A 15,725-nucleotide genomic window follows, 5' to 3' on the forward strand; every position below is an offset into this window, starting at 1 on the left:
AGAAGGTTAGAGTAGAAAACTACAATTAAAGATGTAGGATAGTACAGCTAGACGTAGAGCATTTCAATTAAAAAGTAAAAGAAACACTCTTTCAGTCCAGCTGAAGATCACTACTTTATCTGAACACACACACACACACACACACACACACACACACACACACACACACACACACACACACACACACACACACACACACACACACACACACACACACACACACACACACACACACACACACACACACACACACACACACACACACACACACACACACACACACACACACACACACACACACACACACACACACACACACACACACACACACACACACACCCAGAAGTAACTCACGAGGCCTATTATGTGCAGAATCCCTCTCGCTTTCAGGTGATTTTGATTGAGTTTAAGGACTAAAAAACGATAAATGTTTCACTTTGTTAGCAAATCATTTGGCGCTCTAGCTAACAGGAAGTCACTCAAGTGTCACAAAGTAATTTAGCCTATGGGTAGGTAAAAAATCGAATGGGTGCTGGCGACTTACAATAAGTGCATTCGACCAAGAAGATACAAACTTGAAGAAAACAGAATCATAAAGTACATCAGGTTTCATAGAGCCAAAACATTTCAAGTGCTACTCAACTGGCTTTAGATAAGCCAGTCCTTTATTAGTATATAAGTGCTTTGTTAGTAGTTCTATCGCTCGAAGTGGAGTCGAAAGAGATGAGTTTTCAGTCTGCACCGGAAGGTGTGTAAGCTTTCTGCTGTCCTGATGTCAATGGGAGCTCATTCCACCATTTAGGAGCCAGGATAGCAAACCCACGTGTTTTTGCTGATGGGAACTTGGGTCCCCTTCGCAGCGAGGGTGCAGCGAGTCATTTGGCTGATGCAGAGCGTAGTGCACGCGCTGGGGTGTACGGTTTAACCATGTCCTGGATGTAGGAAGAGCCAGATCCATTCGCAGCATGGTACGCAAGTACCAGTGTCTTGAAGTGGATTCTAGCAGTTACCGGAAGCCAGTGGAGGGAGCGGAGGAGTGGCGTGGTGTGGGAGAATTTAGGAAGGTTGAAGACCAGACGAGCCGCTGCATTCTGGATGAGCTGCAGAGGTCGGATGGCACATGCAGGTAGACCAGCCAGGAGGGAGTTGCAGTAGTCTAGGCGTGAGGTGACGAGAGCCTGGACCAGAACCTGCGTGGCTTTCTGGGTCAGCTGGGGACGTATCCTCCTGATGTTGTAAAGCGTGTATCTGCAGCAACGGGTTGTAGCAGCGATATTTGCAGTGAAGGACAGGTTGTTATCTAGGGTCACACCCAGAGTCCTTGCAGTCTGAGTCGGGGAGACAGCAGAGGTGCCGATGTTGATTGTCAGGTCAAGAGTGGGACAATCTGTTCCCGGAAGGAAAAGCAGTTCAGTCTTGTCAAGGTTGAGCTTGAGGTGATGAGCAGACATCCACTGAGAGATGTCAGCTAGACAAGCAGAGATGCGTGCGACGACCTGGGTCTCTGAGCGGGGAAAGGACAGGATTCATTGGGTGTCGTCAGCGTAGCAGTGGTATGAAAAACCATGCGGGCTAATGACTGATCCGAGCGAGTTTGTGTACAGGGAGAAGAGGAGGGGACCAAGAACAGAGCCCTGAGGGACCCCTGTAGTTAACTGAGAAGGGTCGGACTCTGACCCTCTCCAAGTGACCCTGTAGGTGCGGTCTTTGAGGTATTAGGTGAGGAGGGAAAGTGCAGAGCCTGAAACTCCAAGTTCTTGGAGAGTGCGAAGGAGGACCTGATGGTTCACCGTGTCGAATGCAGCAGACAGGTCCAACAGGATGATGACAGAGGAGAGGGAGGCTGCTTTAGCCGTGTGCAGTTCCTCAGTGACAGCAAGGAGGGCAGTTTCTGTGGAGTGCCCTGCCTTGAAACCAGACTGGTGCGGATCCAGAAGGTTGTTCTGATGGAGATAACAGAGAGTTGTTTAAAGACAGCACGTTCAAGTGTTTTAGACAGGAACGGGAGGAGAGAGACAGGCCTGTAGTTTATAACATCAGACGGGTTGAGAGTGGGTTTCTTTAGTCGCTTGGCAGAAGGGGCTTTGGGAGGGTCCAAGAGGATGGAGAAGATAGAAAATAGTTTTTTGGGATTGGAATAGGAAGATTGGATCTTATCTTGAAAGAAAGTGCTTTTTGCCTGAGAGATCGAAGCAGAGAAAGAGGAGAGGAGAGCCTGATAGGTTAGGACAGGGGTCGGCAACCCGCGGCCCTTTAAGCCCTCTGCTCTGGCTCCCCTGAGCTTAGACAAAAATAAGAAGGAAATAAAATAAGTATTTGTAGGACCATTTATATGTTGTTGCATGGTTGAAAATGTTTCGTATGTTGTATTTTGAGGTGATACTGTGACACATAAATAAAAAACAAAACGGTTTTAATTAGGTCAACTAAAATATGCGTCACATCCTGCTCCGGTCCCGCGCGAGCGCCTTTTCTTGGAGGCGAATAACCTGACCCCCGGCTCGATGAGCGAACTATGGATACATCAAAGAAAAGTACCGGAGGAACACAGGATTTAATTCTGCGTGGACAGAGTTATCTGCTTTCACAGCAAACGATGCTGGTTTACCGGGATATCTGATATGTAGAGAGAAGTTGTCAACGGTGGTGCAGCCTTTACGAGGGAGAGGAAGACAGCTGACGATCGTCAGTCATAATTCAATGGGTATGTAATTTATTTCAGAAAACACTTTTTGTTATATTCCATGGAATGCTCTTAACGTCCCGATAGCAATGAATATATTAAATGCTTTGACAATAAATACATACAACAATTAATCTCTGGAAGCCGGAGCGCTGTAAAAAGCACGACCAATCATCTGCCTCGGCCCGGCTAAAATAACTGGATGGCCTCCCGGCCTGTCAGCCTTCCATCTGGGCACAAACTTATATCGTGCCCTCATTGGTCACGTGTGCGTTCGTGTGTGTTGGAGGAGGGACTCTGTAAGAAAGTCTGAAGGAAGAGGCATATTTTTTCTGGTTGTGTATTTTCAAATTCTAGCGCACTCGAGCTGGTTTCTCCATTCTTACCTTTAACTCTTTTTAGGGTGCAGATATATGTTTTCTTTATTTCAAAGTGGGCCCATTTAATAATATTGTTTTCCCCTTCAAATGTGCAGAGGACTCCCCAAGTGCTGTGTTTAATTTATTTTAAAGTAGGCCTGTGTATTATTTTTAATTCTCCTTATAAAAGTTATTTGTTTCTTATTAGAGGTTAACAGTTTTATATCATGTAATAAATAGCCTAATAAATGCAATAAAAAAACTATGAAATATGTTTTGCGGCTCTAGACAAAACATTTTTTGGGAAAAAGGAGCGAAATGGCTCTTTTGGTCAAAAAGGTTGCAGACCCCTGGGTTAGGAGGTCGTCATGGTGTTTGGATTTCCACCGTTTCCGCTCTGCTGCCCGAAGGACGGTTCTATTAGCACGCAGTGCGTCATTTAGCCAGGGAGCCGGAGGGGACTGACGAGCCTGCCGAGATGTGAGAGGACAGAGAGAGTCCAGAGAGGATGAGAGGACAGAGAGAGTCCAGAGAGGATGAGAGAGAGGAGAGTTTCTGCAGCAGAGTTTGGAGGCAGGAGTTGGAACGAGTCAGAGGAAGGGAGGGCTGAGAGCACCGATGAGGCAAAGGTAGAGGGGAGAGGGAACGAAGGTTACGGCGGACAGGTGCAGGATGAGAAGAGATTAGTTTGTTATGTTTGGAAAGGGGTAGAGAGAATGAAATGAAGAAGTGATCGGAGGTGTGGAGCGGGTTTACAGAGAGGTTAGAAGTAGTGCAGTTCCTTGAGAATATGAGATGAAGGACATTGCCAGCTTTATGAGTTGGTGGGGACGGAGACAGTGAGAAAGCAAAGGTGGTTAACAGAGATGTTAGTTCGTCTATCTTCCCCGTCTGGAGGTTGAAGTCTCCGAGAAGTACAGCGGGAGGGCCAGATTCAGGGATGTGTGAGAGGAGATTATCCAATTCCTCCAAGAAGTCCCCAAGGCGCCTGGTGGACGGTAGAGAACAACAATGGATAATTGTATAGGATGGGTTACTGTGACGGCATGGAATTCAAAGGTGGAAGGAGTGAAGTTAGGTAGCTTGAAGAGGGAAAAGCTCCATTTGGGAGAGAGCAGGAGACCAGTGCCACCTCCTCTGCCAGTGGGTCTGGGTGTATGGGAGAAGGAATATGCTGTGGAGAGAGCTGCTGGGGTGGATGTGTTGGATGGAGTAATCCACGTCTCAGTGAGAGCAAGGAAACCCAGAGACTGCAGGGAGGCGTAGCCAGAGATGAAGTCAGCCTTAGGAACAGCTGACTGGCAGTTCCACAGGCCGCCTGTAACTAGATGTTGGATCTCAGTGGAGCACGTGGGATAGACGAGAGCAGGCCGGTTATATCGATTACGAGATACACGGGGCCAGTGATAATTGCGAGAAGACACATGAACAGGAATGCAGAATATACACATGATTTTAGCCTGAGGGGCTCAAAAACACCAGCGATACTCGTGACTCCAACAGGACTCTATTGTCTTTGTCAGTATGACGCTGAAGCTCCAGGAAAGTGCTACCTAAAATGGACACTAATCCTGATTGCTGAGTTGTCACAGCTGTGGGCCTACGCCCCTTTAATTAGTTAACTCTCTGCAGCTGATTGGCACCAGCTGAAACCGTCTCACTTCACACAATCAGCTGAGCCTTCAGGCCTATTGTAATGCCCTTTTTACAGACACATGTCAGACTAAACCCTTGTTACAGAGGTTTTTAGATAACCCTACTAAAATTACCCCTAGTAAAGCACTTAGTATTTGTACAATTGTTTAATCAAAGTAAACCCTAATGCAAGTGAACCCTAACAAGCAAATGTTTCAGTTTTTAAGATTTCTGAAAAAACAAGTTTACCCAGATTTCTGCCTGAAAAACATGTATTTTAGCCGTTCTGAGATTTCAAAACACAATTTTAGTCAGAATAACTACAGAACAATTATACAGAGTAGAGTGAATGAAACAGAGAGGTCTAGAAACAAAAATAGAACATACACAGGTTTCTGAATCAGCAGTGAGTCCTATCTAGTCGAGATTACACACTCAGTGTCTTATTGCTGTTTGTCAGATGAGACAATAAATGTGTGGGTTCCGTCTGTGTGCTTTGTGATGTATTAACGGATGGTTTAGGAGATGAAAAACAATTCCAAAAGACACGTGGTCATCCCACTGCTGGTGTTTTCATTGCTTAGATATATGAAGGGTTCCATCATTGTCCTGTATAAACTATAATGGTAGACAAATGAAACACTTCAGCCCAAATCCTGGTTGGATGTGTTCACTGCGTCTTGAATGTCTATAAAAGAAAGCAGATTGGACACTTAAATAATATCTAAAGTATTTTCTCAACACTGATTTAATTTCACTTGTTTGAACTCCAGATATACACTCGCTCAGTGATCGAGCCGCTCCCTCCTCCTCCCACCAAAGATGCTGCGACCTCCCCCATCACCATGCCGACAGCCGCTGGCACCCCCGCCCCTGCTGCAGAGGGAGCTCCCAGCAGCCCACCCAGTGCATGCCCCGCCCCCGGGCCTTCTGTGCCCCGCCCCCAGGACAAGACCAGGAAGAAGAAGATGTCGGACGAGGAGATTCTAGAGAAACTACGTAAGGCTGCTCACACACACACACACACACACACACACACACACACACACACACACACACACACACACACACACACACACACACACACACACACACACACACACACACACACACACACACACACACACACACACACACACACACACACACACACACACACACACACACACACACACACACACACACACACACACACACACACACACACACACACACACACACACACAACTACCAATATTTACTAGTCGACCAATATTCAAAATAGCAGTCGACTAGTCGTTGCGTCATAATAAAGACACACAAAGAGAGGTGTTCAACTGTATTTTATTTTAAATTTGTATGACATGGCTGAGTAAATAACAAACAGTGCCTTAGTATATAACAAACAGTGACTTCGTAAATAAGAAACGGTAACTGGACTCACCAAAATGTACAGCAAAAAACTCGCAAACTTAAATGCCACGTAAATCCATTGCGCAACACATTATTCGCTGTCCTCCGCGAACTTCGCAGCACTCTGGATTTTATCTCCCAGGTGTCTGTGATGTAGTGGGCAGTGATGGTGATGTATGGATCCATGGTGCAAGATGTCCACAGATCAGTGGTTAGTGAGACATCCTCGCTTTCACAGTGTTGTACTGTAGCATGATGTTGCTCCAAAGTGTAGCATGTGACGGGATCTTATAGCCTGGCTCGAAAAACTTCATAATGTCCCTGAAGCCTTCTCCGGAAAGGGCAGAAAGTGGTCGAACATCCTTGACGACAAAGTTGATAAGCAAGTCTGTTATCTGCTGTCTTCTTTTGTCCGTAACGGGGCGCTTGGAAAAATCAATAATGCTCGTCTGTCTCTGTCCAGTGCTGACGGCGGTCCGTTGCTCACTGGTGCTGCTAGCATTACTGCTAGTGCTAGCTGTCGGCAGCGGGTGTTTCATTTTTAGGTGGTTGCGCATAGCAGAAGTATTTTTGTTGTACTTTAGTACAGATGTACACAACTGACACTTAACTGTGGAGTTGGTTACGTTTTCTTTGACTACTAGTACTGCCATACATATGAATGTCGGACGTTTTTTGGAGCATTTTGCGGCACCTCGTTCACCTCCATTTTGTTCACGACTAGTTGACTAGGGCCTACAGCGCCGACTAGTGGTAAAGGTAGTCGACTAGTCGACTAGTCGATTAGTTGGTGAAACCCCTAACACACACACACACACACACACACACACACACACACACACACACACACACACACACACACACACACACACACACACACACACACACACACACACACACACACACACACACACACACACACACACACACACACACACACACACACCCCGTAGCTTTTAAACACGAGAGTATCTCTAGTACGATATTCTTTTTATATTATCTCTATTAGTATAAAGATATTCAAACATAGTTATCATTATTTAAGAAATGTGTCCAATATATAGGATATATATATTACCAGCTGTGTGTGGTTCCCCTCCTCTCCACTGAAGGCAGTCTTAAAGCTGCAGAATCAGCATAACAATGTAGACAAAACATGAACATCTTTTTAGCTTTTCTTAACAGACCTTATTTCACGAATCTACCCAAAAACACATTTAAAAACACATCTATAGCTTAGGGTCCCACAAGTGCAGACGAGTCTAACTCGTGTCTGGCTTTAGAGCTCTTCCCTCTGCCTTGGTTCCCTCATCAGGAGCCACAGGGGTTTTCATTTTTCTTTGGGTAACATCCATAGACTGTATATATAAATGGACGTAGTGTCCGTGACGTCACCCATAGCATTCTGCAGAGTTGCCGTGAAGCCCTTAGTAGGCGGAGTCGGCCACTAACGGCTCGACTGTGACGTCAGTCTAATCCCGCCTGCTCCAAATAAGGGCAAAGAGGCGGAGCCGAGGCGGGACCTGCTGCCTCCGAACTGGAAGTAAACAGAGCTAGCTCAGGCTAAGAAGCTAAGCTAACATGAAATACATGCATACCAAGTTACTGCTAACAGTGTCGTTCCCCTATATAACGTTACATTCATAATCAAATGAGACAATCTGCAAGAGAATTAGCTATATGTTGTTATTCTTAATGCTTGTCATTCACACGTTGAGAAAAGACGGACTCCACCGCCCGGACCTAACGGAGCCGCAGGGGGCTAGCTCCGGGACGCCGGCTGGAGCTAGCCCCCTGCGCCTCCGTTAGCTCCGGCGGCCACCACTGGGATAATTGGGTCCCCTATTAACATTTGCTCCATTAGCATTATGGGTGTCATACCATAGACTATAAAAGTCTTACCCAAGGCTGAATCATAAACTAAAATGTATATGTATGCATAAAGGGTTACGTCCTTAGCTGGCTAATAAGTAACAAGCTAAGCTACCAAGCACACAAACACCTGCGAACGGGGTTAACATGTATAATATTATCATTTTAGACTTCTTGGAAGTTCTGTTAGTACATTCAAGCGCACAGCACGACATTTTAATTGTCTGGTATTTGTAACAATATTGCCTAAAAGGCACAATCACCACGAACACGGCTAAAGCTAAATGGTCAAGTACAGTACTATGACTAGGGTTGGGTACCGAGATTTCGATTACAACGGCATCATTTAGAAATGTGAATTTCGGTTCCGCTTTTCGATGCCTGAGGAAATGTTTCTCGCCCCTCTCCGTAGCCTATTATATGACTGCGGCGGGGCGGGAAATGTAGCGTTGTACCTACACTTCCTACAGCGTAACCTGAGACCAGGGCCGGCCCGTCGCACTGGCGTTATAGATGTTCGCCTAGGGCGCCAGATCTGTGGAGGCGCTGCCCGCCCTAATTTATGCAAAAACTTTAAGACCTAATATAAATAAAAGGGTCGTGTTAGAAAACAATTCACTCACAGATTCATAATCATGAAGGTGGAATCTAACTATATCGATAATAATATTTATTGCATCCAGGGGTAGAAACATGGGGGTCGATGGAAATTGCTCCTTTCTGCAGCCAGTCCCTAGTGGCCCATGTATGAACTGCAGTGTGTGGCACTTCCGTATTGGCTTCCCGGCTGTTCCCCAGAGTTTGCCGCTTGGTAACAACGTGTATGAGACCTACATGTTTGTTCAGCAAGAGTATCTTTAACAATGAATGCCACTTGTGATTTTTGAAGCATAAATGCAAATGCCAGAAGTTCCCTGTGTAAAGGAGCTGCATGCCTACCTGTCCGACCAAATCTCAAATCTAAATCTACAAGTTGAGAAACCTGATTTAGAAAAGTTTGCAGGAGCGTGAGTCAACACATGTCTGTAAAGGCTGACTGGTAAAACATCCTCTGAAATCTCCTGTAGCCAGTTGTTAGCTAAATAAAAAGCCAAAAGCTTAACAATGTACCAAGGGGATATATACTGTCTTCATTTCAGTTGTAAAACAACACATTACAATCTCTCAGCCTTTGTAAACCAGAGTTTCAGAGTTTTTATTCCAACTGATCGAATCAGGATCCAATGCTTACAGCTGGGTTCTGTTTTCTGCTGGAAAGTCTAAAACAACAATTGGAGAATTGTAAAGTGATTCAAACAAATGAGTCGTGGTCATTAAGGAAGATGGTTTGAATCCCTCATTTCTTATATCTCTGTATAAATAACCATCATCATCCACAATCAGCTTCCTGTAAATAATTGTGAAGCAGAGTTCAGCGAGTCCCTGAGTGTTATATTTAGAGTTTACACTCTGTGTTCTGACCAAGCGGCAAACTCTGGGGCAGATCCGGGAGGCCAATAAGGAAGTGCCACAAACTGCAGTTCATCTATTGGCCGATAGGCGATGACTGCAGAAAGGATGAATTTCCATAGACCCCCATGTTAAAATGCCCAACTTTACAGCAGAAATAAACATGTTTCTACCCCTGGATGCAATATAAATCATTCGGGGTATAGTTATATTCCACTAACAATTATTAATTGTTGAGTGAATTGTTTTATAACGCAACCCTTTTATTTATATTAGGTCTTAACGTTTTTGCATAAATTAGGGCGTGGTCACTTTGATGGACAGGTACGTGCCTCACTGTCAGCTAACAGCAACTTGTCCACTCTGCTAGGCTACAACCATAGAGGCTACAACGTTAGTTAGTCATAGTACTGTACTTGACCCTTTAGCCGGTTGAATGTACTAACAGAACTTCCAATAATGATAATATTATACATGTTAACCCCGTAAGCAGGTGTGTGTGTTCTTGTTAGCTTAGCTTGTTATATAGCTTATTAGCCAGCTAAGGACGTAACCCTTTATACATGTATGTATGTATGTATGTATGTATGCATGTATGTATGTATATATATATATATATATATATTAGGGCTGTCAAGTTAACGCGTTAATAACGCGTTAACGCAAAAAAAAATTAACGCCACTAATTATTTTAACGCGATTAACTCATGTGTATTTTTTTCCTCGGCCGCCCCGTAGTTTCAGAGCGCATCGAGTTTAAAATACCATCTACAAGCTGATGCTGACAGCCCCGCTCCTGCCGCCCGCTTGTGACAGACCACACTTCCACGCTCACCGGCAGGCACCGACTGGCCATCTGGAGGACCGGGAGGGTGTGTGTGTGTGTGTCTGTGTGGCCCGAGCGAGCGAGAGAGAGACCTTACGTGCATTACCGTACCGCAGTGTGAACGCGGCTATTGTTGTTGTTAGCATCTGGTGCTAGCTAGCTGCGCTAACGGATATAAGGCTGTTTAAATGAAAACAGAGGAGCGCCCTATCCACACAACTGCGCCGAGCACTTGACATTATGCAGGAAGCCAGACAGCGGGACATTGGACGAGAAGTCAGCACACTCATGATTGCAGCGTCCAGGCAGCTCCCGTTCGAGCATATATGCCTTGAGTTGCACATAGCTCCAACGATCACACACACACACACACACACACACACACACACACACACACACACACACACACACACACACACACACACACACACACACACACACACACACACACACACACACACACACACACACACACACACACACACACACACACACACACACACACACACACACACACACACACACACACACACACACACACACACACACACACACACACACACACACACACACACACACACACACGTCTCCCCGTTACCTGCAGAAGGAAGCCATGCACGCAGCGCAGCCCCGCTCTCTTTAACTCCAGGTGACTTTCTGCCGCTTTCCTCCGTGGTGCTGATCGTCTCACCGCGGAGGAAAGCACTTCACTAATTGCAGTACCCATAAGCAGCTGTACACACCCCACAGTTTTTGCGTGGCTGTGTCTTTAGTTGAAAGCCCAGTGGCGATCTGCTCATCGAAATAATATGCTACAAAGGGGCGGACTGGCCATCTGTGTGTTGAACTTTCCTGTCGGCTCCCAGACCGTAGTCGAGGAGGGCAGAAGCAACAAGCTTCAGGTTCAATAACCCACTTTAGCTTCAATGACTGGAGAGAGGCGAGCTCTTCTTGGGAGGCCGTTGCATTGATTTAGCTGTTCTTCTGTTTCACAAAATACATCACAGACCTCTGTTTTTCTGCTGCCTCGTTTCACTTCCAGAAATATACACACGCTTGCTCACTCTCGCTCTACCATCCACACATGCACACCCCTCTCTCTCTCTCTCTCTCTCTAAAGGCCGCTACACACCAACCTGAGACCAAAGAACGCGTACCGAAGGCGTCCCGACTTTTACGTCCGCTACGTAACTACGTAACTACGAACTGCATTGTGGTTGCGTCGCTTTCGCTTTGCTCGCGTTGCTCGCTTCAAAAGTAGAGCAATGTTCTACTTTTGAAGCTTCGACAGAAGCGTCAGCCAATCAAATCATATGCCAGTACAAGCTCTAGCCAATCCAGAAATCACTGGTTCTCCTCTCAATGTCCTGCACCTCCCTCACAGGAAGGAGGAGCCGGTGTGAACATGTTTGATATTCATTCATAGTTTTCCTTTCTTGTTATAGCATTTGAAGCTTCACACCCAGTCGCATTAGTCTCTGAAAGTCATTCTCAATACGCTGACAAGCACCAACAGAATCAAGTTTGTGTGATAAATGATGAGTTATAATAAGGAAATGATGAATTTGGTACGTCACGTTTAATTTTTAACACCATTTAACCTATATAATACATTGATAAATGTTTAACTTGTATTGCCATGTATTCCCCACAGTTAAATGTTGGTATAGTTGGACAGTTGTACACCAACCCTTCAGAATAACATTTTGAACAGCCCCCCCTACATTGAACTGTTGTTGTGTATTTGTAATAAAGCCTGTATATTTTCTGAACCTCGCCCCACGCCTGTCCAGATGTGCTCAGATCGCCCTCTGCTGGTAAGACCAGGATACTGCCTGTCTGTATCTCTGATTGACAGACCTGATATCCACTGTCCCCGCCCCCAATGTCCAATCCTCACATCTGATTGGTGGTCCTCTCTCTCCATTGTCCAGTCTCCTGTGGTTACAGAGAGACAGAGTGTTGTCCTCTAATCACTGCCTGTGGACTCTGATTACTGAACGGACTCAGAGCTGATCCCCTCTTTCCTTCCTTTCCTTTGTTTTTCTGATTATGTTCTATCCTTGTCATGTCTACTTCTAACTTCTTTCATCTCTTCGTTCTACTTCTAACTTCTTTCATCTCTTCGTTCTACTTCTAACTTCTTTCATCTCTTCGTTCTACTTCTAACTTCTTTCATCTCTTCGTTCTACTTCTAACTTCTTTCATCTCTTCGTTCTACTTCTAACTTCTTTCATCTCTTCATTCTACCTTTCTTCCTGACTTCATTACATTACATGCCCCTTGTTAGATGCTTTTTACCCAACACATACACTCAGGCCTGTGGACAGTCTCAGGGACACATGCTGACTGCCGCTGGGATTGAACCAGCGCTCTTCTGATCGGAAGATCAGCACACTGAGCCACTGAGCCACAGCCATTACTTTCTGCCTTTCATCCCTCCTTGCTTTTCTTTTGTTTCTTCAGCTATTTTTTATTTCATTATCTAGCCCCCTCCTCTCCAGTCTGTTTCTTTTGTTACTTCTAATTCTTCCTTAATTTCTTTCCGTCTGTGTCTTAGTGTCCGAACTGTTGAGTATCTGTACATTTCCTTCTAGTTTCTGACGTGTTAAATCTGTGTCTCCTTCCTTCTGTCCATCTTTCTCTCTCTGTGTAGATCCTCTTCTCTCTCTCCGGTCAGCATGCTGCATTGGTCTGAGTGTGATGACCATAGAGCTCACTGTGGATGGATAGAAAGTCAGCTGTTCTATCCATTCAGATCCGTAGGTTCAGGGAACAGGAAGTTAGAGGGCCTGACTTCCTGTCTCCTCATACTTTACTGCTCGTTACGACCACTCAATAAGAGACTCTTCTTTTTTTGTCTTTCTCAGGGACCATCGTAAGTGTGGGAGACCCCAAGAAGAAGTATACACGGTTTGAGAAGATTGGACAGGGGTGAGTGATAGAAGTGCTGAGTCAGAATGTGGAGGCTCACTCACTCAACCCTCGTGTGAGAATGAAGTGTGGCTTTACGTGTTGTAGAAAGAGCTTTCGCTCTGCAAAGAAAGATTCCAGAAGATTGACATAAACGAAAACAGGCCCACAAGTGTTTGCATTACTGTTTGAGAATCTTTAATATTCTAAACCCAACGTACCATCTGGTGGAGCAGCTTCCAGTTGCTTTGGGTCGAGGTAATGCACGCTCTCCAGTCCATCGCAGGCCATCCAGAGCCAATAGCACAGGGGACCAAATCACACCGCCACACACCTTTTGTTTTAATAAACCCTCAACGTGTTTTATACTCAATAAAATAAATCATTACGAGTTGTTTTTAGTTTGGAACATTGTTTCTAGACAGCACTACTTTATAATTCCATGTAGGCTGTGTGTGCAGAATGTGCTCGGACCATGTGCACACTTCATTGGGAAGGTATACATTTACAGTCTGAATGCGTTCCAATCACTGAGATGAATGTTAATGTGATTAATGTGTGTCTGTGCTCTGCTGTGTTCACAGGGCGTCTGGGACGGTGTACACAGCCATAGACATCGCCACAGGACAGGAGGTGCGTGCCCCCGTCCCGATCAGGACATGTTGGATACACTTGAGATAATGTTTAGTTCCAAGACTGAGACGTACAGACGCTGTATGGTGGTCCTGCAAAGACTGAACCAAGTGGAGAAAGGCGGCCATCCATAAAGCTGTGCTGCTCAAGTGGAGATGAATCCCACAGTAGGATCTAGTTTTAGAAACAAATAGGATGTTGTAACTTAAGTAGTAAAATGTTAATGAAATAGAATGAAATAAGTCAGAATAAAAATAAGTACAATTTTGACACTCCACATACAAGCCTTCTAAATAATATCAGAATCAAAACGTACTGTTGTGTTTCTTGCCTCTCGTCTTGCGTTGGTTCTTAGTATGTTTACTTAGGAGGACAGGTTCATTGAACCAATGATCGTTACTGTTTCCTGACCGAGCTGAGTGACATCTAGCCTTCATATCTCACATCACCTGTTGTCTGTCGAGCCAGGACAGACCGCAGAGGTGTGCAGACAGTGCTCCTGTAAGCTGAAGGACCAGAGTCTGCAGCAGGTCCAAAGGGAATCCCTCTTTTTCAATTCTGAGGGGTTAGGGAAGAGGCTAGAAGTCTGTGCCCTCAAGTGAGGCAGAAGGCAGGTAGTGAGAACATTGTGTCAGGAACAGGGTTTACCAGCTGGGACCTCCAGGGTCACTTCAGAGTCTGCTGGGTCAGGGTCTCTGAGGGACACACTGTGTGCTCACTTTCACTGCCTCAGATTTAGAGACGTCCCTCCGACTGTCTGTCTTCACTTCTTTTACATTTTCCCTTTTTGACGTATTTTATTCCCTCCCACCTTATTTTTCTCTTTCAATTTACTCGTACATCTTTCTTTCTTTTATTGTACCCCGCACTTTCTCCACCCTCTCTGCTCTCAGTTTGGTTTGAAATATGTGTGACTTATTTGCATAGTTATGAGAAAGTCCAATAATCCTCTCATCTCTCAGGTGGCCATTAAACAGATGAACCTGCAGCAGCAGCCCAAGAAGGAACTGATCATCAATGAGATCCTGGTGATGAGGGAAAATAAGAATCCAAACATTGTCAACTACCTAGACAGGTTGGACACACACACACACACACACACACACACACACACACACACACACACACACACACACACACACACACACACACACACACACACACACACACACACACACACACACACACACACACACACACACACACACACACACACACACACACACACACACACACACACACACACACACACACACACACACACACACACACACACACACACACACACACACACACACACACACACACACACACACACACACACACATTGAACAGGCTGCAGCTATCTTCAGTTGGCAGGTTCACACTCATCTGACATCCTGCTGCAGATGTTGTTCTGACAGCAGACATATGGAATGCAGTATATATGTAAAGCAAGCTGAAAAACACAATCTGCTGGAAACACTGGACACCAAATATTCCACGGAAACATGGGAGACGATCCAGAGGATTCAGGATCAGTGGGAACCATCCAGACTGAACCCTGTTGAAAGGCTTTATCATGTTCAGTGTTGCTGTTGCCTTGCCAACAGTCTAGACATTTATGGAGTGGGTGTAGTTACCGTAGTTACCGTTTGTCCTGAGAGACATTGAGGAGCACCAGCAGGACTGGTAATAATGCTGTCATCCCCATGGAAACAACATTTAACTCTCTCTGATTTACTGTGCGACTGTACATATTTGTTCAGACGGTGCTGTCACTGGGGAGCTGAAGAGCACAAGTGTGAAAATGACAGACATATCAAGGAGGTGTTCTTACCAACATTTGAAAATAATGGTCCTGATTTCCAAAGTCTAACAAATAAAGGGGAACTGACCCGTAGCTCTGGGGTTGAAGACAAATGCAGCGTTGGCTTGTTAAATATGTCCACAATGCACAGAACATTTTATTATATAATACTCG

At 45.3% G+C, this 15,725-nt stretch overlaps 1 protein-coding gene across 2 annotated transcripts in view; it reads left to right on the forward strand.

Moving 5' to 3' along the window:
* pak1 (p21 protein (Cdc42/Rac)-activated kinase 1) overlaps positions 1 to 15,725 on the forward strand; it is a 110,411-nt gene that overhangs the window by 83,236 nt on the left and 11,450 nt on the right. For both annotated transcript variants that reach the window (XM_034097314.2, XM_034097315.2), the window contains exons 7-10: positions 5,451 to 5,676; positions 13,087 to 13,150; positions 13,714 to 13,762; positions 14,725 to 14,837. In XM_034097314.2, the coding sequence (XP_033953205.1) occupies positions 5,451 to 5,676; positions 13,087 to 13,150; positions 13,714 to 13,762; positions 14,725 to 14,837 (452 nt within the window). The remainder of the gene's footprint in view (positions 1 to 5,450; positions 5,677 to 13,086; positions 13,151 to 13,713; positions 13,763 to 14,724; positions 14,838 to 15,725) is intronic.

Source organism: Pseudochaenichthys georgianus, chromosome 13 (genome assembly GCF_902827115.2).
Source record: "Pseudochaenichthys georgianus chromosome 13, fPseGeo1.2, whole genome shotgun sequence".
Taxonomy (NCBI): Eukaryota; Metazoa; Chordata; class Actinopteri; order Perciformes; family Channichthyidae; genus Pseudochaenichthys; species Pseudochaenichthys georgianus.